Source organism: Globicephala melas, chromosome 4 (genome assembly GCF_963455315.2).
Source record: "Globicephala melas chromosome 4, mGloMel1.2, whole genome shotgun sequence".
Lineage (NCBI taxonomy): Eukaryota > Metazoa > Chordata > Mammalia > Artiodactyla > Delphinidae > Globicephala > Globicephala melas.
In genome coordinates this window covers 13574180-13596617 of record NC_083317.1, presented here as the reverse complement: position 1 = coordinate 13596617, position 22438 = coordinate 13574180, and the positions used below count along the sequence as shown (strand labels likewise).

The 22438-nt window shown below is 40.6% G+C and overlaps 1 protein-coding gene across 8 annotated transcripts in view; it reads right to left on the bottom strand.

The window, feature by feature from the left end:
- TIAM1 (TIAM Rac1 associated GEF 1) overlaps positions 1 to 22438 on the bottom strand; it is a 397588-nt gene that overhangs the window by 27518 nt on the left and 347632 nt on the right. For 7 of the 8 annotated variants that reach the window (XM_030880742.2, XM_060297858.1, XM_060297860.1 and 4 more), the window contains 4 exons: positions 16221 to 16324; positions 6451 to 6630; positions 5069 to 5137; positions 4631 to 4756 (listed from right to left, as the gene is read on the bottom strand). In XM_030880742.2, coding sequence (XP_030736602.1) covers positions 4631 to 4756; positions 5069 to 5137; positions 6451 to 6630; positions 16221 to 16324 — 479 coding nt within the window. Of the gene's footprint in view, positions 1 to 4630; positions 4757 to 5068; positions 5138 to 6450; positions 6631 to 12068; positions 12455 to 16220; positions 16325 to 22438 lie in introns of those variants that run through there. The other variant, XM_030880747.2, reaches the window with a different exon arrangement.

Sequence of the window (22438 nt, the reverse complement as noted above, 5' to 3'; positions counted from 1 at the left end):
TCCTCCCTCTTACGTCTCCCTCCCATCCTCCCTATCCCACCCCTCTAGGTGGTCACAAAGTACCGAGCTGATCTCCCTGTGCTATGTGGCTGCTTCCCACTAGCTATCTGTTTTACATTTGGTAGTGTATATATGTCCACGCCACTCTCTCACTTCGTCCCGGCTTACCCTTCCCCCGCCCCGTGTCCTCAAGTCCATTCTCTACATCTGCGTCTTTATTCCTGTCCTGCCCCTAGGTTCTTCAGAACCACTTTTTTTTTTTTTAGACTCCATGTATGTGTGTTTTGGATTTGAGTGATAAATTGGGTTCCACAAAGTGCACTTTATTGAATGAACAATGTAGAGAAATCTGATAGAATATTAAAAACAAAAAAGGTTTATTATGAACCACACATAACTGGTAATTAGAGGCCTAAATTATTTCCCTACATGTTGTACTTTTCCTCCTTTACTTCTCAAGCCCCATCCCTCCCCAAACCTCCCCGCCTTGACCGAGAGGGTTTTGGGAGGGGCAGTCTGACTCTGTAGGTATAGTCATCCTTTGAGCTATATTCAACAATCAAATGAGAAAAACTATAGAAGAAAAAGCTCGAATTGTAACGTCTTACTTTAGCCATATCAAGCCATTCATTTCTTTAACTTTATATTTACTAGGCACATACCATACAGCAGACACAGACAGAACATTAAGGTATTCATTTGTTCTTCCAGCCTTAAAAAATGATCTCAGAGCACAAAGTGTGCACAAACATGAGGGGTTTCTACACAAAGGCTGCATTTCCCCTGTGTTTCTCTTCTGCAGGACTTCCCAGAGCCTCTCACTGGCTGACGGACACTGCAAACTTCCAAGGGGAAATTTTATCAAAACTTATTTGACCTCAGGACCAATTTTTTTTCTAATCCTGTCTTAGGCAACACAATTTGAATATTTTAACAAGTGTTTATATTTTTTGACAAATACATAATTAGGATTTAAATGAAGTAGCAATGGCGGAAACCAACAGCAACAGGTTTAAGAGTGAACGCTGACTGTCCAGAAGCCAACTCAGAAGTGCCAGAGAGCAGCCCCGGGGCCAAGACTATTGAACATGCACCAGTTGTCATGTCTGACAGATGGAATGGAGAGGGTCAGATGAGGCACTAAATTAGTGAAATGAAGGTCGGGGAAGAAAGTTCCACTTAAATGGAATTTACAGCACTGACTGCTTAGAGTAAACTTGCTAAAAGGATCACGCACCAACCCCTCCCTAGAAGAACTCTGCTCACAACACAGTTATGTTCATATCACCGTTCTGATAACTAAACTCTCCTGAAGTGATCAACTGACTCTAAACGCAAAGAACTGGACTCACAGCAAAAGCCTGCTACATGAATATAATGAATGTTAGATATTTTAGATTAAAACCAAATGTTTTCCGGTCTGTCCGCATTTTTATTATGTTCCACATTAAGCAACTTTTTGATTAACTGACAAACTACTGGCCCTTATCATGGTGTTCTAATATCCTATTAATTAATTTATCAATGAACCACACTGTACTTCAAATGGACAGTATGACCAACTACCCTGAAGAGAAGAAAAACGAACTAACACAAGCAATTTCTGAACACACAAAAAATGAACTATATGCAGTAGTTAGGGTTAAAGGGATATTATGCCTGCAACTTACACTTAAATGGTTCAGAGAAAACAATGATATTCTATATACAGAGAAACACACACACACACACACACACACACACACACACACATAAAGGAAATAGGTAGGGAGAGAAAGGATAAAGCAAATGTGTTAACATTTGGAAGAAGGCTGGGAGAAGGCTATCTGGGAATTCTTTATACTATCCTTGCAACCTTTCTGTAAGTCTAAAATTACATCCAAATAAAAATAGAGAACTATACATGAATATATGTCCATATGCTTATGTGTATGAATATGTGTGTGCATTCTAAATGACTCCTGTTGCAGAGGGACTGTAAAGAGATGACACACAAAAATATATCGAAGGGGTAGTCTTCATCTCATCCTACAAACCTGTATACATACTAACATTACACAGCCAGGTTTCTGCAAGTGTTAGAAGAGAGTCAAAGTGTATGAGGGTTCCCACCTATATGGACAACTGAACCCAAGCTCAACACAAGCACAAAAGCAATTCAGTGGAAAAGGACTGAAGGATAGTCATTTCAAAAAATAGTGCTAGAAACATTAAATATTCATATGCAAAAAAATTGACTTTGATTCACACCAGATCAGAGACCTAAATATAAATCCCCAAATTATGAAACTTTTAGGAGAAAATCTTTATGACCCTGGTTTAGGCAAAGAGTTCATAGATAAGACAGCAAAAGTATGACCCAAAAGAGAAAAAATTTGAAAACTTGGATTTCATTAAAAAATAAAAACTTCTCAGGGGAGGGATAAATTAGGAGGTTGGGATTAACATATGCATACTACCGTATATAAAATATATAACCAACAAGGACCTATTGTATAGCACAGGGAACTATACTCAATATTTTGTAATAACCCTATAAGGGAAAAGACTCTGAAAAAGAACAGACGTATACGTATGTATGTGTGTAACTGAATCACTCTGCTATACACCTGAAACTAACATAACATTGTAAATCAACTCTACTCAATTAAAAAAAAAGAAATCAACTTAAAAAAAAAAACTTCTCTTTGGGAGATACTGTATGACAAGGAGAAAATATTTACAAATCATATATCGGTAAAGGGCTCATACACAAAATTTCCAAAGAACTCTCAAAACTCAACAATAAGAAAACAATCCAATATAATAAATGGGCAAATGATTTGAAAAGACACTTCACCAAAGAGGATATATTGAAAGCAAATTAGCACATAGAAAGATACTCATAGTCATGTCATTAGAGAAACTAAAATTAAAGCCACAATGAAGTGCCACCATCTACCTGCTAAAATGGCTAAAATTCAAGAGTGACCCGACCTTGTTGTAAGAATGAGGACGAACAGCTGGTGGGACTGTACACTGGAACCGGTTTGGAAAATAGTTCCACTGTTTCTTAAAACGTTAAACATACACTTACCATATGACCTAACCATTCCATTCCTAGGTATTTACCCAAGAGAAATGGAAGCATATATTCATACTAAAACTTGTACATAAATGTTCACAGCAGCTTTACGTGTAATCACCAAAAACTGGAAAAAACCCAAATGCCCAAGAAAGGGGAAAGGATCACAAAGTGCAGTGCATCCACACAATGGAACACTACTCAGCAATAAAAAATAATCATGGGTATATGTAACAACAGGGATGGAACTCAATATAATTACACAGTAAACGATACCACATAAAAAAGTGTACATGCTATATGTTTCCATTTATATAAAATTCCAGAATGCTAACTAATCTGTAGTCACAGAAAGCAGACATAGTTGCCCGTGGCTAAGAGGCAGCCGTAAAGAGGAAGGAGAGAGGAATCACGAAAGAGCAGGAACAACAATTAGGGGTGATATTATGTTCATTATCCTGATTGAAGTGATGGTTTCACAGGTGTACATGTATGTCAAAATTCATCAAACTGTACACTTTAAATATATGTAGTGTATTGTCTATCAATTGTACCTCAATTAATCTGTTTTTTAAAAGTACATGAGGGTGACATGTAAGCCAACACCATTGTGCACAAATCAGTGAACCCTTGTCAATCAGAAACACAGCACAGGAAATTTCTGCAATAAGGGAAAGCCAACCAAGGAGAAGGAGACAAGCTGTCAGCATCCTCACTGAGGTACTAGTCATAAATCCTCACTAAGGCTACAAGGACATGGCTTCCCTGGTGGTGTAGTGGTTAAGAATCCTCCTGTCAATGCAGGGGACACGGGCTCAAGCCCTGGTCTGGGAAGATCCCACATGCCATGGAGTAACTAAGCCCGTGCGCCGCAACTACTGAGCCTGCGCACTAGAGCCCGGGAGCCACTACTGAGCCAGTGCACCGCAACTACTGAAGCCTGCGCGCCTAGAGCCTGTGCTCCGCAACAAGAGAAGCCACCGCAATGAGAAGCCTGTGCACTGCAGTGAAGAGTAGCCCCCGCTCGCTGCAACTAGAGAAAAGCCCACGCACAGCAACAAAGACCCAACGCAGCCAAAAATAAAATAAATTAAAAAATAAATAAATTAAAAAAAAAAAGGCTACAAGGACATTGTGTGCTGGAAGATTGTCTTCCTCCTAGATAATTGATAAGCACTTCCATTAACCAGTTTCCCAGAACAAGATAAGTTAATTTGTTTATTGGAAAACCAAGAGTGCTAGTCTAATTTGTTAATAGCAAGTATTAAAGGCCCCTACATAAACAGAACAAAAGGAAGGCACATCTTCCAAAGCAGAAGTCAGCAGATACACCAGTTTAATGCAAGTCAGTGGCACTGGTTCTACCTCAGCCAGAAAAGCAAGATGCAGTGCGTTCCCCTCTCAGACTCCCTTTAGGAAATGACTCCACTGGCAGTTCAGTGAAGACTCAAGACCACGGCAACAATGCCTCCTGCGATGTGTTATTAGGAGATTCGACTTGACCTATAGGATAGCCCACCCTTGACATTAAGAGGAAGCTTTACACTATTTGAGGATGAGACTTACCTTAAATTGATCAACTTTCTCAAGCTTTTCCAGATCAGGTACCAATCTCACTCCATCTTCTAGAGTTTTAAGGAATTCTACTTGAAACTCTACCATTTCAGTTAAATTTCCAAAGAGCACATCAAGCTGGAAAATGCAAAAGAATTTCATCAACCCCGTATTTCATTAGTGTGCAGAACCTTTATTTGCTTCTGATTTCAAAGTTTTTCTACCCATATTTATAAATTACGGTAATGCTCCCACCACCAGAAGGTGGGGCAGCTCCCTCCTTCCTCTCCAAGTGCACACCAAGAGCTCCGCAGGCAATAATTTGATCTATTTATTACAATTAAATGAATTCAAAATGCTTTCAGTATTGTGTGTACTCCCCAGTCCTTCCTCTTCACCAAGTCAAGCTATAGTGTGACCCTCACGAAGTTCAGACAATTGCCACCATACCTCATCTTGGGTGAGAAAAGTTTCTTTTTGAAGAGGTTTTAGGTATCTCTCCATGAGACAGTTTAAGTCCTAAGGGTTGAAAGAATATGTGATTAGCACATCTAAAAGTCTATAAAGAATCTAAAGAAAAAAAAATTATGTCCCAAATGCTAACATTTCAGTCTTTACGTCACTGAGGTCCATTGAGGCAGAAGTGAGCCAAACTTTTCTCAAGATATTTCAGACTTTGCAGGCCATATGGTCTCTGTTGCAACTATTTAACTCTGCTGCTGTACAGGAAAGCGGCATAAATAATACATAAGTGAATGTGTGTGGCTGTGTTCCAATAAAACTTTATTTGTAAAAACAGGCAGAGAGCTGGATTTGGCCTAAGGACCATAACTTGCTGACCTCTGACTTAAAGACTAAAACAGATCATACTATTGTAACATGGAACTAAACATAACTAAATTATACAGTTAGAGGAGTATATCATTATACAATTATCATAATTAGATGAATTATATAGTTCTAGGAATATATTATGAATTATATAGTGTTGAAATAACTTTCCAGGCCCAAGATGGAGCCATTTCTGCCTGGGGTGTCGGGTCAGCAAACCCAAATTTAGATCATTTTTGTGTGCCTGTCAATACACCACTTGACCAGAACGTAGTATATCCACTCAGCCAATTTCCAAATGCCAGGCCAACTCTGGGCCTTCTCACCCCAACCAAGGTTGACTACGTGGCCCCAGCCAATCAAGTATTATCTACTTGTCTCTTCCTTGTTCTTTATTCTTTACCCTATGAAAGCTTCTTGCCTTCTGTCCCATTTTACAGTTCTACAAAAGGAGACTGTCCACTTCATGAATAAAGTTTTAAATAAAGTTTTTATCACTTTTAAATTGTCTTCTTTAATCATTTTTAAACAATAGTTGTATGTATTATAAATTATATAGGAACAAATGATATAGTTTCAGGAATATAACTAAATGTCAGAACAAATGATAACACAAAACAGACCTGATATCTTTCTGCCTAGACTCAAAGTAGCTTGTGAAGATACTACTAGTTGAATTTGTCAAAAACGAATTCAATTTTAGTATGAGCTCAACAACATATTTAGAAAGGTCAGAAGGTTCACTTAACATCCACCATCATCTCCTTTCTGAGTCAATCAATCAGTTATTTATATCAACGAAGTGCTATAAGAATAGATATGCTTCCCTAAAACACAAAAGGAGATCGTAACATTCAGAATCAAGGCCAAATTCCATAGAGAGACCAAGATACCCTTCAAGACCGTGATCTGGCTTTGCTGTTAGTCAAAATCAGTATCAACACAGAGCCTGCATCCTTCCGAAGGACGGAAGGAAGGATGCAGGGCAGGAGAAGACGTACTTTCACATAGGTGCGCTCCGTCTCCAGGAGCTCACAGATGACCTTGCGCAGCTTATCGGCGTCCGTGAGCTGTCTCATGGTGGCCAGCTGAGGCCCGGCAGAGTCCTGGGGGGACGGGCTCGGGTCAGAGGAGTTCATCTCGTGCAGACTGCGGCAAAATGCGGCCACCTGTTCCGTGCTCTTCAGAGCACAGATGAAAAGGCAAGACAGACGAAGTTATCCCTCACTAGAGAGACTTGTCTGACATCTGTCCCTCCTAAAGATGTTCTTCCTGGTTAATGAACTGCCACACATGAATCACATCTCTCGTTTCCCCAAATTGCTCCACACATCTGAGAGCTCACTGAATGCTCATAACAACCATAATAACAACTGCTGACACATACTGAATGATCACTGCATGCCAGGCACTGGTCTGATTCATTTAATCCTCCCACTTGGTAAGTGAGGGCTATTATCATTCCTATTTTACAGTCGAGACAACAGAGGCCAGGAGAGGTTAAGTAACTCATCCAAGATTGCACAGCTCGGATCTGAACCAGGCAGCATGGCTCAAAGCCTGTGTCCTTAATTACTCTGCAAGAAGCTCTCCAATGAGGAGAGGAAGATACGGACAAGTGCATTTCACCCAAAATACAAGGGTAATTCATTATCAGACTCTCAGTTCACTGCACTATACATATTTACTTTGCAAAGCTGGAAGATGATTTTATAAGCAGAGTCTTCTGTCTCTATTAAAAGTTGACACGGAGGCAACTCTCTAGATAACAACAGATATATATATATACATATATACATATACATATATATATATATATACACATATATATATATTTTTTAAGTTTCTGTCTCTCCAACTTCTCCAAGGCAGAAAGATTCCACCACCACCAGCACCCACCACCTCCCCCCTCCTCCAACTAAAACTAAGGGGCATTGACCCCTGAAAAAGACCTCAATAGGAGAGCTCACTCCCCACCCAATCTCTGTCCAGGATGATTCAGGTGGAAGTTTGGGAATCTAGAATTCTAAAATTCCAACTTTTCAAGTTATGCAAAACAGTTCTTCAAAGCAAGGGTTGAAGATGGACCACTGAAAATCCTGTGGAATCAGTAATTCCCCACCCTGGTTGCATGTAGGAATTACCTGGGGAGTTTTTAAACCTCCCAGTGCCCAGTGCACCATCCAGATCAATTCGATCCGAATCTCTAGGACGGGATGTGCAAGTGTTAGCATTTTTTTAAAGCTCTCTATGGTATTATTCCAAAGGCTATTTTGTAGCACAACATCTAGTTTATTAATTTATTAGTATTTGTTCGAATGTACCACTCTGCAAATATCTCATGCATATCTCCTTGCATATCTTCTTGGACTGCTCTTCCCTGTTTCTATTGTCCAATTCACCCCTAGGCACAAAGTATTTCCAATACAGACCTGCGCAGATAAAGGATTACTTTCAGGAGTGAGTAGGTGGGTATCCCACCTGCTCACTCTTGAAAGTGAACATCCTGAGAAGACCATCCTTCCGAAAACAACTGTTGGTGCCAAGAGCTGAAAGTCAAGGCTGGCATTTCGTGGTAGGCAGAGGAACCAAACCAAGTGTATCCCATGGGGGTAATTCTTAAACACAGAGGAAGGTAGCTAACATTAGCATGCCTTCTCCTCATTAGCATATTGCCTTTCCCTCATTAGCATAGCCCAAAGGGAAGGAAGCCCGGAATAAAGACAGGACAAGGACATGGGAACTCAGAACTTAACAAGGATGCATTAGCAGCAATGTCATGACAGGAAAGAGCAGAGCCAGGACCCAAATCCACGTAATTATTGATCCAATTTTCTTATGGTTACACAGCTTATTTATTGCTAGCACAGATCCTGGTCTTATATGCCGGGATGTATTAGTTACCTGTCAGTGGCACTGTCAAATGTTCCCTACGGAATCAGTGTGTCAGACACTGACTATCCCCACAAAGAATTCTCCCTTTGGTGACTGCTGAAAAACTCACCCAAATGGGCTGAACTGTAAAGCATGTGACTTATAACCCAATAAGGCTGTTAAAAAAGAAAAACTACTTTTTTTAATCACAGCCTGTTTCAGTAGAAATAAACTAAACAGTTTGATTTAGTTATGTTAGGGTTTTACAAACTCAGTGTCATCATTCAATAAAAACAGTTAAATATGGCTTTGTCCTAATAATTAAAAAGGAACAAGTAGGTCCATTTTAACAAAAATGTCCACACGCCTTTTAGATGATCTCATGATAACTGTAAAAGGCAACTGCATTATAACATAGACATCATGGAAGTGGGGTTGTGCCTCACCAAATGAAAATCCCAAGGAAAGACAGTGTGATAACAGCTGACAGCTTAAGTGCCCTGCCCTCCAGCTAATCCCAAACTCTCCTCTGTCACTTTGATTTGTCACTCATCAAAACAACAAATGTATAACTGGCACCTTCGCTTAAACAATGCTTTTCTAAATGTCCCAACAATAACCACAGCTGCCTGTCATTTACATACAAATTAATAACATAGCTGTTACTCATGATACCTAAATCCATTCCCATATTCCCATCAGAGACACAGGAGACCTTTCTGCAGTTTTATCATTTAGACAAGTTGCCATGAGAACTCCAATGTCCTCACAGATTACACCAAGGATGTCCCACACTTTAAGAAAAAGGCAAGTTATAACCTTGGGACTCTGACATATCAAACGCAGGAAATTCAAAAGACATTTCCCTTTGTGCTCCCAATTTGCACCACGCTGACTTGTTGCCATTCTCAGCAATATCTGGCTTGAATAATGAAAGGCATGACATGGAGTTTCTGGGTTTTCGTTCCCTCCGTTTCACGATAAATACTTTAAGGTTTCCATTTTTAAGAGTGTGAGTAGGGTTCCTGACTTTGCCTATGTCAAGTCCACCACCTCTAAGGTTCAGTATTCTGAGTTTTAATCTCAGGGAAAAACTCAGGGAAAGCTCAGGTTAGTGAGATGAGGGCCAGGGCTCTAGTGCTCTACACCTAGCCATCTCCTACCCAACCCCCCATCAAACAGCCAGGCTCCCCACCTTCTTCCTGGCACATCCCTCCCGAGCCAAGTCCTGGATTATATTAGGAAATACCTTTAGCATTCCAGGGGATACCTAAAAATATCCTTGAGTCCTCTTCTGAGAGTTCAGAGCCTTAGGCATCCCTTCCTTATAAGACACAGTCTTCCTAAGCTAAGATAGATTTATCGGGGGGTGGGGGGGAAGCAGTTTCTCCACTGGCAAGCCCCTTCTCTGATTCAAGTTATAAACTCTCAGGTTTATCAAGGAACTGGGTCAATATGGACATAATCTTTTTACTGTCCATTCCATGTTATCTAAATAAATAATAAATAAATTTAATAAAATAAATAAACAAAAAGAATAACAAGTTATATTGTATATATCATCAAGGGGTGTTACTTATAAGGCTCTTAATGAAATTTTTGCTTGGAAACAACTTCAAAGGATATCATCAAGTTTGAGAATTTTGTTTTACTAAAATATTACCCCCCAAAAAAGGAAATGCAGGTCTCCTTTAGAATACCTCTAACCTAGAGATTTTACATGTTGTGGCCCAGTTTTTAAGTCCCCCTGCCCCCATACTGTGGCCAAACTTGTTTGCATCAAAACCTATTAGGACCTGGGGTCGGCGGGGGGAGATGAACTGGAAGGTTGGAATTGACATACATACACTATTGATACTATGTATAAAATAGATAACTAGTGAGAATGTACTGTATAGCTCAGGGAACGCTACTCAGTGCTCTGTGGTGACCTTAATGGGAAGGAAATCCAAAAAAGAGGGGATATATGGATTCGTATAGCTGATTCACTTTGCTGTACGGTAGAAACTAACACAATATTGTAAAGCAACTATGCTCCAATAAAAATTAATTTAAAAAAACCCATTAGGAGCTTCTCCATGTAGCTTGGCCAGGATATAGGACGTAGAAGGAGCTGAGTGCAGTGCTTTCCTCACTCTACCACTGAGTGATACATGGCATTCTGGTCATTTGCACATCAAGCACTGTAGCCCAGAAAGCTGCCATGAGAGGTCCTCAACATAGCTCCTAAAAGCCAAGTTTCCTGGAATCGGTACAAGTAGCAAAGGATTGCTGGAAAGAAGAAGACAGACACAGTTTCTCCAAGTCCAAACCTCTCCCCGTTTGAGCACTGCCATCAGTCACCATGGACACAAAAAGCGCTTATGGGCATTTCAGAGCTGCCAGTTAAAACTGTTAAAGGGTAGCAGAGCTGTTCTACTGTCAGGATGAAGAGTTACCCACCCAACGTACAGAAATGAACATGACAACTGAAGGAGGAAATGGGCTCGTTTACTGAGGTCTGCATGAAGTTCAATGTTTATAATATCACTTTCTTCCTGTGGAAGATGAAAAGAAAGTACAAAAAGAGGGGGGTAGGCTTTCAAGCACACACTACCAACCCAAGCTACCCAGCTGTTAAAGCTCTTCCTGTTATGCAACCACTAAAGGCAATTTCTATCTCGGGATGAGTTCAGAGTTCTAAAACTGTCCTTTGAGTCTGACCGATTTAACACTTCCCACAGATTTAAAAGGGGCCAGAGTGGCCTGAAATCTTATAGCCTTTATTTAAGCTTTTTTGGGAAACAAACACCAAAGTAACATATTCCATAATTTCAGAGACCCTCATATACAATGATAACCCCTATAGTTCTCTGGCATCTTTTTGGTCTCCTTTTGAACAAACTTTGAAGAAGAAACATTCCATAAGGATAAAGGCTTGCTTGAGTAAATCACGTGTACTCACTGTCCAAGTTCAATTTCATTAAGTGACACGAAATCTAACAGTCAACAGACTCTGATATTAATATTTAACTATTAAATGGTTTAACTTGATTTTAAATTATTCCTCCCCCTTAACCCACTAAAAATTTTTCTTATTAAAGAGGCAACAGTTACCATAGGAATTGGCATACACAATATAGGTCAGTTGACATTAAATCATTAATACATTCCCTGGGCCAACACATGTAAATCCACCTGCTTCACAAGTAAGCAGAAATAAAGTCAAAAGCACTTAAAACTTTATAGGAGGCAAGTTGAACATTCTTCTTGCTGAATACTTAGGCTACCCGTTCGGAGGTGGAGATGGGGAGACTTATCACACATGTAACACAAACATGTTCAAAATCTCAACACTTGCTTGCTGAATACTTAGGCTACCCGTTTGGAGGTGGAGATGGGGAGACTTATCACACATGTAACACAAACATGTTCAAAATCTCAACACCCAAAAGAAAAAGGGAAACATTCAAGTGACGATTAATTTTAAAAATAATAATAACAACCCACCTTTCTGTCATTTAGAAATGAAAAAACAGATATGTGTAAAGATTCTTGGCAAACTCGACTTCACTCCAACTACTGATGCCCCCCACTCCCATGTTAAAATGTATATTCTCTGTCCACAAGGGGATCTAAAGGGCAGAAGGCTGCAATATGGAGACATGGGACAAGCATATCACCATCATTTGAACTGGGAAACAAATCAGCTAGAAAGTCGTAACATACACAAAGGCTAGCAAGATAGAATTCAAACAGTGCTCACCAGGTGAAGCGTCCGATATACAGAATCACCGGACTTGCCACTGTTTTCAATCCTGGGCTTGCGCTTTATTTTCCACAAAGCAGACATCATCGGGAAGGTATTCTCATGATAATTCTACCTCCTGACACGTTCCACAAAGAAACAGAAGTTTCTTAAAATACTCGGAGAGCACCAAATGCCTTCTGGCTCCTGAGAGAGCATCCTCCCATGCAGACAGCCCATGCTGGCTGTGCCATGAAGACCTACGGCTGCATCTCTACAGAGCAAGGACAGCGACAGCGCGACCCGACCGCAGCCCCCTCTGCCCGTCAGTGCCCTCTGGGAGGGAGTCAAAGGCTAACCGATAAACCAGAATTTATGCTTTGTTTTCACCTGGCTAAACAGCAGAAGTTCCAGAAAGGGAGAGCCAGGAGGCAAGAAAACAATGCAAAAAAAAAAAAAAAAAAAAGCCTCCCGGGGATGTGAGCGTCTCTACCCTGCAGACTGAGATCAGCTGATTGGCCTGCATCCTGCACTGCACAGGAATATTAAACCCGCCCGGCTCAAACTTTGAAGACACCCCTCACAGAGTTGAGAGCAGACACTAAAAACCAAAACATTTTTTAACAGTTCATATTTTCACAATGTCCCCCGAATGCTTTGTTACAAAAACCAAACATTTCCAAGACAACAACAATTTGGATTGAAAAGAAAAAAGAAGGCTTTCCAATTGGAAATGCTCTGAAAATGATTCTCATACATTGGCTAAGTGGAAAACAAAATCACAGCTGCCAGGGGGTCTGGAATGCACGATAGAACTGCCCGGAGCTAATTAGCATTCTTTTCCAGAGACAAGAGTTTTCAATTAGAAGCAGGGAAACAAGTGGGTGGGTGGGTGGGGGGGGGGCGGTGAGGAGGTCCTCTGAGGTTGTCACCCACAGTCATAAGAGGAAGGACGTGGCTTACAAAGAGAAAGGCCGCCAGACTGTCCCTGCGGTGTGGAAGTCCCACAGCCCAGCCCGGTGGATGTGACAGTCCCGTGTCACCACGGCTCAGCAACAAACTCACAATTACCTACTTGCTCAACCCCCGAAGACCACGTGCCGCAAAAACTGCCCTCTAAAAAAAATTTGTAACAACACACAAAACTCTAACGTGCATTCTCTTTATCCTGCCCACTGTTTCACAAAATGATTCATTTAGGAAGAGCAGCAAAAATATTAAAGAAATAAACAAAAAGAATCGACAGCCCTCACGTATTCAGGCAGATAAAAAATGATTTCCTGTTTCATTTCATTTATTCATTTGTTTGTTTATCTATTTATCTAGTTTTTACATTCTACACCCAGCCTGGTGCGTTCACATTAAGGCTAAATCATCCTTCCACTTTTAGGCAGCTTACAGCTTAACTACAAATGTTTGGTTTATCCTCAAGAAAAATGACACACTGATATAGGAGCCGCATCAAAAAATATTGATCCTTAATCAAGAAACTTAAGATATACACTTGCTCTTACTTTAAATCATGAAAAAAGACACGAAGCTTAAGCGTTAGAAAAATATTTCACGAAGCTTAAGCATTAGAAAAATATTTAAGTGGCTAATGAGTATACAGTTGCCTCTTAAACAACTCGGGGGTTAGAGGTGCCGAATATCCTTGCAGTCAAAAATCCACGTATAACTTATACTCCCCCCTACCCCCATATACGTAGTTCTTCCGTATCCACGTGGTTCGTCCGCATCCAGGGTTCCATATCCGTAGATTCAACCCACTGCAGATCGGTAATACTATTTACTATTGGAAAAAAATCCACATATAAGTGGACCCTCACAATTCAACCGCGTGTTGTTCAAGGTTCAACTGTATATCTAAACTGGCTTATACTATCACTAATTAATTCCTTCCTTCCTTTTTTGAAACCTGGTATTTAATACCAGACCTTAACAATCTGGCCAGAAGGTCATTTCAGCAAAGCAGTTAACAACAGAGAGCCTCGTTTTGTCATCTCAGAGCTGTGTGACCTTCAGTAAGTGGCTTAACCTCTCTGTTCCAATATTGCCACCTATAAAATAGGGGGAATAGCAGTGTCTATCTCTCAGTGGTATTGTGAGAATGAGAGGTTAATATCTAATATATACAAGACACTACCTAAGTATTAGCTCTCATTTATTACTCATAACAAAATCATTCAAATAAAGAAGATAAAATCTGAATTAAACCAACACCAGGAGTATTTTCAGGTACAGAATCACACAGTGCTCCGTACATCCAGTCTATAAAAAAAGGACTGTGAACCTATGGTGTCAATGAGTCCACCTTATGATCTTTAAAAATACTCAGATCATTACCCAAACTTGTCAATAACTTCAAAGATATTCTCCTTTATGAGAGCCTACCGCACATTTCTACAGTGAAATCCAGGAACAGCATCGCCTGCTCCTATACTTGACCCTGGCTGTTCCAGGCACGTTTCAGGGTCTTGTTCTCAGGAGAAAGAACCATGAAATCAGAGAGGCACCTGGGATGAGTCAACAAAACCCTGGGGCCTCTTCCTTCCTCTCTGCTGCCAGAACCCCATATTATAGAGGACCCTGTTTGGGACTTCATGACTCACTATATTTAAAATGGAAACAATCTCTCAAAATCCACAAAGGGAGTGGAACACGGCTATTATAGTGAGGTAAAAATGATCCAAGTTAAAAAGTATTCAGAAATAAATGTCTTAGATACAGGAAAAATAACTGTACTCCCAAATCAAATTAGAAACTGAGAATTAACATTTTTAGTTTAATAATAGAACCATTTAATAAATAGCCTTCAAAATATCTTACCTCACACGGAAATATCTGTTTCTTTTGAGGGCCACTCACCCTCCCCCACCTCCCCGAAAAAGTAGGTAAAAGGCCACAAAAATAAAAAGTAACTTTAAACAGCTTTTGTTTGTTTTTTTGCCTTTAAATGAAACATGCATGTTTCCGTTTACTGGCTTTTTAATTAATAACCAACAACATAAAGCCCTTTCAGTCTACAGATATTAAATTTATAAACATTAAAATTACTTTAAAATATTAAATTTTATACTGTGCTCAACTTAGACACTGAGAGTGATGATCCTATGATGGCAAAAGAGAAACATATGGATAAAAGCAATGCTGAAGATAGTCTAACATATGCACTCAAGAAAGTCCTACAAAGATATATAAAGACAAAAAGAGGCAGAAAAGTATACACAGAGAAATGTAGGTTTTTGAAATAATCATTCGGATTTGAAGAGTATATTTCCATTATCAATATCAGTTATATTTTTGACCCAGCCAACCATCCAATTATTGGACAGAGGCAAGAATCACCTGATACTGTAGATGAGAAAAACAAAGGTATAATTTAAAGTTACATGATTTGCTCAGGTTAAGTGACTGGTCAAGGTCAAGCAAAAGAATAGGAGACAGACAGGGGGACCAACATAAATATGTCAACGACATTCTGAAAACAGAAGACGAATAAATACAGACATAATCACGTATCACTGTTTTTACTGGGGAGGGGTCTTTCAGATACAGGTAACAGAGTTTTCAAATTGTTATACTCTGGAGACTGTGATGAGAAGAGGTTATTGACACATAGAACTCTTTAGGAAGTGGAATAAAAGCATGATGAATTATGGAAAACAAATTCGCAGTTGCACCAAAGGGTCAGGATAAGAGCTTTGTCACAGTGCTCAACCGGGTAAGAATCACTGTATTTGGATTAAACAAAAAGATCGTTTCTTTCCCTTTAATGAAAAAAAAAGGTGCTCACCTTTCACAAGAGCTAAACAGAGATAATGCAAAGGGAGTCTGTTATAGAAACCATGAGTAGCAAGAAAGTATAACGGACCCAATTGTACACATTTTAGATGCTGTTTCATCATATATATATGGAAGCATAAGAAGGAAACGGGATGAAATGAGACTTTAATTCATTAAGAGTGAGCTCTGCCCTATATTCTCACATATGGGTTTGTTCTCAAGACTATAATTTGGATTTCATATCCTATTTAGTGACATCTCAGAAGTAAAAACACTTTGGTCCCGTGGAGGGGCCTTCTAACCACATACAGCTGCAGAGGTGACGTGTCAGCTGTGATTCTTTGGTGGTTCAAGACATGGGATGTGCAAATGGAAATCTCTCACCTTGCTGCTGTGATCAGTCTCATCTGAGGATTCCAAGTCTGGCCCTTCGGTCTCCTCCGGAGCACTCTCAGGACTACTGCCCTGCTGGCTGCAGAGGCTGTGCCCTGCAAGGTGAAGTCAGAAGAACACGTGGGTCAGCACGTACAGTCATTGCTATAAGCCATGCCAGTGCAAGGGAGTGTGGGGTCAAGCTCATGACGTGTACATATATTGTTAGACGCTCCAAGTATGTGCTCCGTGATCTTGGTTCAATAAATGTCAGTTTTTGTTGTTTTTATTGTTACCACTATTATTATTATTTTATAACAGTATATTTTTATTATTGATAATACATATTTTATAATATACAATCATTGCTGTGGACTGAATATTTATGTCCCCCCTCAATTTCATAGCTGAAGCCCTAATCCCCAATGGGACTGTATGTGGAGATGAGGCCTTTGGGAGCTAAGCAGGTTTAGATGAGGTCTTGAGGATGGGCCTCCACCAGAGCTCCCCTCCTCTCATGTAAGCACACAGAGAAAATGCAGCTGTCTGCAAGCCAGAAGAGAGCCCTCAGCAGGAACCCAGATCTTGAACTTCCCAGCCTCCAAAACTGTGAGAAATAAATATCTGTTGTTTAAGACACCCAGTCTGTGGTATTCTGTCACAGCAGCCCCAGCTGACTAAGACAATAATTTACTATCCATCTATCTATGAAATAAAATTTAAATAAAATTAAATTATTTGATTGATTTATAATCAAATTAATTGCTGGATCAATTACTTCCTTGCTAAAATAACCGAATAAACCATTCTGAGAAGAACACTAAAAAAATAATAACTTTCATATAGATTACCTGGCAAACTTCACCCACTCTTCCCACCATATTCTATGTATGCAAAAGTGCAGGCAACTTTCTTTCCTATTTTACCAAGTCCCTACTACAGTGGTTGGCTATGGTAGCCCCCTGCAGTGGGGAAGAGAACATTAAGATCTCTTTCCTCTGGGGGGATTCTCAGATTTAAAGAGCATCTGAACTGCCTGGGGGTTCATGTTATGCAGATTCCGATTCAGTAGGTATACAGTTGGACCTATGATTCTGCATTTCTTACAAGCTCCAAGATGCTATCAATCAAGAGGTCCATGGTCCACACTTGGAATAACGAGTCCCTAGTATATTTACAAACCTCTAGCTAGTCTGATAAGACAGTGGTTTGATGACCATTATCTTAGAATATGTCAGGCACTGGGTCAGGGACTACAGCACCATCACTCTAACCCGATGAGAGAGAAGGGAAGAAAGACGAGAAGAAGAGAAGGGAAGAAAGAGAAGAGAAGAGAAGGAGCCACTTTCTGACTCTTTGGATGAAAGCGTCAGTCTGCAAAGAGGCTGCCTTATTCCAATGACACGGTTACAGTCACAAGCTGTTTAGCATGACTTTCTGATCAAATTCTAGGTTGGTTGGGAAACTAAGGAAAGAAGCCAATCCCTGAGCAAACCTCGCTCCAAGGCTGCGTCCTGTGGTCCCCTTCCCCTCCTCTGGAATGAAGCAGCAATGAAGCGAATGCCTACTTTCTATGGTTTGTAAGTTTCTGTCCGAACCCCCTCGCCTCTCCGCACCTAGTCGCAGAGTTCTGGCTCTACGATGTTCTTGCACTTCTTTTAATTACTTGCTCACTCAATAACATGGTGGGAGCCATCCAAGAGAGAGGCCCACTTAACTTGGTGGATATCAACAATGTCACACCGTCACCACCAGAGGAAAAAAGAGTGATTGAATACTTTAAATGGGGGCAATGACCTAGATTCTGGGGCTAGAAAGAAGGGGAAGATTTGAACAGCGCTAAGCTCTGAGATGGCAGGAACCACGCTCCCTCAGCACTAAGCAGGGTGGCGAGGCTGTACACAAGGTCACCTTCACGCTGTAATCTGCATAATGGCGACCTCCAGATGGTACAGCCACACACTGTGACCCTGCATATCTCCACTGTTTATCATAATGCCTGGGCTCTAGAGGTTGCTCACAAAATAGTGGGAAAAGGAATGAAAGGATTTTCACTGTTAACAATACTGTGGGTCAGGTATCCTAAAAAGGAAGCAAAAAAACCCTAATTCTACAAAACACTTAGGAATTCTAAGTATCAATAAAATAGAACAAAATTCTTTTTATATTTTTTCTTTATTATTATTATTTTTTGTTGTTTTTGTTTTTGCGGTACGCAGGCCTCTCACTGCTGTGGCCTCTCCCGCTGCGGAGCACAGGCTCCGGACGTGCAGGCCCAGCGGCCTTGGCCCACGGGCCCAGCCGCTCCGCGGCACGCGGGATCCTCCCGGACCGGGGCACGAACCCGTGTCCCCCCCACCGGCAGGTGGACTCTCAACCACTGCGCCACCAGGGAAGCCCCATTATTATTATTTTTTTGGCTGCACCATGCAGCATGCGGATAGTTCTCTGACCAGGGACTGAACCCATGCCCTCTGCAGTGGAAGCACAGAGTCTTAACCACTGGACCACCAGGGAAGTCTCCCCAAATCCTTTTTAAACATAAAGCTGAGCTCCAAGAAATCCCCAGAGCCCAAAATGAAGAAGACAAAGGAAGCAGGAGGGGTGGGCCAGTCCCAAAGCCATGGCAGTGCTGAGTAATCCATCAGTCCCCAAACTCCAAACCCTAGAGCAGTGTTTCCCAAAGGGAGCGGGAACCTGTTGGTGCCAGGAGGGGAAAACATTTAGGAGGAAAACTGTACACACGGCAGGTACACAGGGCACTAGCCACCGCCCCCCCCCCCGGGCTCCTGGGTTCTAAGTACCTTGAGCACTCCGCAGCCACTGTGACAATCAAACACGCACCCCTACAGAGCCCAACAGCAGAACCATCTCAGCTTGGGAACCACAGCCCTGGAGCCTTTGGTGTCAACTGTGAAGCCGTGAGACAGAAAACAACTGTTGGGTCAGTACAAACTGGAGAGTTAGAATCAAATCTCCCACATTCGTATGGTTCCTTTGAAGGGCTACACTTTTACCCCAAAAAGACTCAAAAAGATTTTTTTTCAAAAGTACTCACTGGCAAAAGAGAAAAAAAAAAAAAAAGAAGGAAAAAGGAAGCTGATTTAACTCTGCCCATACTCTGGGATGAGTGGGGATGGAGGCAGAAGGGTTTCTTCTTGGAGGTGACAACCACAGGCTGGCTGCATGGGTGTTTGAGATTCAAATTTACACTATGTCCTACATTCTGGGGACTCCAATGTCTTAGTCTGCTCAGGCTGCTGTAACTAGGACTGCAGACTGGGTCGCTTAAACAACAGACATTTATTTCTCTCCGTTCTGGAGGTTGGAAATCAAAGATCAGGGTGCCAGCAGATTCTTTCCTTGGTGACGCCCTTTCCCTGGCTTGCAGATGGCCACCACCTCACTGGGCACCTACATGACCGCTCTCTGTGTGTGCAAGGAGAGAGGGGGTGAACCCTGGTCTCTCTTCCTCTCCTTACAAGGACACTAATCCAGCTCATAACTTCGTCTAAACTTAATTACCTCCCAAAGGCCCCCAACTCCTAATAACCCTCACATCAGGGGTTAGGACTTCAATACAGGAATTCAGTCCGTGATCCTCAAGATGAAAAATTGCCATAAAGTTGTTCTAAATTTGTATTCCAAGGGCATCTGGCGGAAGCCAAAACAAGTCTGCTCTAGAGGGATTCATCCTTAATGATGGGATCATATTAATGGTCAGACACACATAAGCTGGGTCAAACAAGAACCTATAATCCATTATTATAAACACAGGAGAAGCAAGTCCCCACGAGGGAGAAGCAACAGCTACAACAAGACTCCCAAGGAATAATACCGCAATTATCAGATAGAGATTGTCAAACGAGTACGCTTTAAAAAAAAAGGGGGGCAGGGGACAAGAAAAGAGAGACTTTCAGAAAAGACCAGGTAAATTAGTAAATTTTTTAGAAATAAGAACTATAATCACTAAAATTAAACACTCAATGGATAAGGATAAGAGTTTTAGAAAGAAGCTAGGAAGGCCTATCTGAAGACATTATCTCACTAGAGCACAGAAATTCTCAAATGCTCAAATTATCAACACAATTGTATTTCAAGCTAAAATAGTATTCAAGAAGAAAAATATAATAAAAATCATTTGACAAAGAGTGAGAAAGTTTACTAATATAGAACCTCGCTAAAAAAAAATTCTCTAAAGGATGTACTTCAGGTGGGAAAACATATATACACACACGCACACATGTATAATCTGGTATATGAGGTTACCAGAGAGATAAATAGAGAGCTGATATTCACACGGGCAAGTTGTAGTGTATAAAACAACACTCCACACACATCCAAAAAGGCATTTGGAGGTAAAACATATAAGATAAAAACCAAAGCAATGGTGGGTGATTGTGTTTAAACCATTTCATGGTCCTTTTATGCTTCAAGTGAGAAGTAAAAAGAATTTGGTCTTGTTTTGTTAGAAATCATGTTAAAATTTTAAGGGCAACCACTAAAAGAAAAGAATTAGACTGTATAAGTTGAAAGGGGAAAGTGGAGTTTAGAAATTCAGCCAAAAGAGAGTACAGGAAAGGGCAGGAAGAACAAACAAGATCAAGACAGCAAAATACGATGATAGAAATGAGACAAAATACATGGATCTTCTAAATAAATGTAATGTAGACTAAACTCAGTATTTAAACTTCATGTTTAGATAAAAACCAGAATAATGTCATACAAAGCCCCACCTATATGCTTATAGGCAAGAAATAGACCTAAACAAAAAGACACAGAAGACTGAAAGTATAGGGATGGAAAATATATTAGGCAAACGTAAAGAACGCTCTCCAAATGCCACACAAAATAGATTTAGTCAGACTATAGAAGATGTAAACATCAAGAATTATTAAACATCAAGAATAATTATTATGGATCAAGATCCATGAATTTTAAATCCTATTCACAAGGACTAGCAGTTTATGCAAAGAGCCCACATATGAGGCCATAACACAAATCTCAACAAATGCCAAAGAATCCGAATTCAGACAGACCACACTGGCAGCATTATTTTTGGAACTAAATTTGTTATGAAAGAGCAAAAGGCTAGTAATACCAAAGACAGTTTTAGAGAAGAAAAACAAGACTGGGATACTTTCCCTACCAGATATCAAAATGTATTTAAAGTTACAATAATATAAGGCAGTGCAGAATTAGCAAGAAGACAGGCTAACAGAACAGAGAGTCCCAGAAACAGCCCCACCCGTGTATGAAAGTGTGATGTACAGCAGATGTGTCACTGCAGATCCAGGGGAAAAGAATGGAACATTTGATAATGTGGCTAGGACAGCAGATTACCCACATGGGAAAATAAAAAGCTGAACCCTAACTCACATCATTCATAAGAATCAGTACCAGGGAGGTATAAACCAGAAAGTGAACAGTCCAAACTATAAATCTTTCAGAAGGAAATATAGAAGAAAACGTTTGTTGCCCAGGGGAGAGAGAAGGATTTCTTAAACAGGATATAAAAAGCACAAATCCTATGAGATAGAAAATCAGATTTTACTAAAATTAAAAACTTTTCTTTGTCAAAAGGCACCATAAAGGCAACAAGATACATTATAGACTGAGAAAAGTTATCTTCAACACATAAAACTGGCAAAAACTATTAATATCTAGAATATAAAAGAAGTCCTATGAATCAATAACTGTGGGTCTATCTGATTCTACAGTATATATTCTTTTTTTACCCTGTTAGCTACGCTTCTGCCTTTAACTGAAGATAAAAATTAATAAAATAGGAGAGAAAGAGAAAAGGCAATGCAGTTGTGGTAGACAATTGGCAAAGATGACAGTGATGATTCCTCCCATCCCTTTAAGCACGGATCTTTGTGTCAATGACCCCACCCCATGAATTTGGGTTGGCCTGGTTTGTGACTTGTTTGGGCCAACAGAATGTGACATAAGTGGTGATATATGAAGCCTTCTGAGCTAAGGCTACAAGTGGCTTTGCAGGTTCTTGTCTGGTCCCCCAGGAACCCTGGACCTACCATACAATGAAACCCCCAAGCTAGTTTATTGAGGATGAGAGACCTCAAGGAAAGAGGGGTCCAGCCCACCAATCACCAAATATGTGAGGAAGGCCATCTTAAACCAGCCCCAGTCAAGCCCAGATGACAAAGTCACAAGAGTGACTGAGGCAAGGAGAGCAGAACAACCGTCCAGCTGAGCCCGGCCCAAAC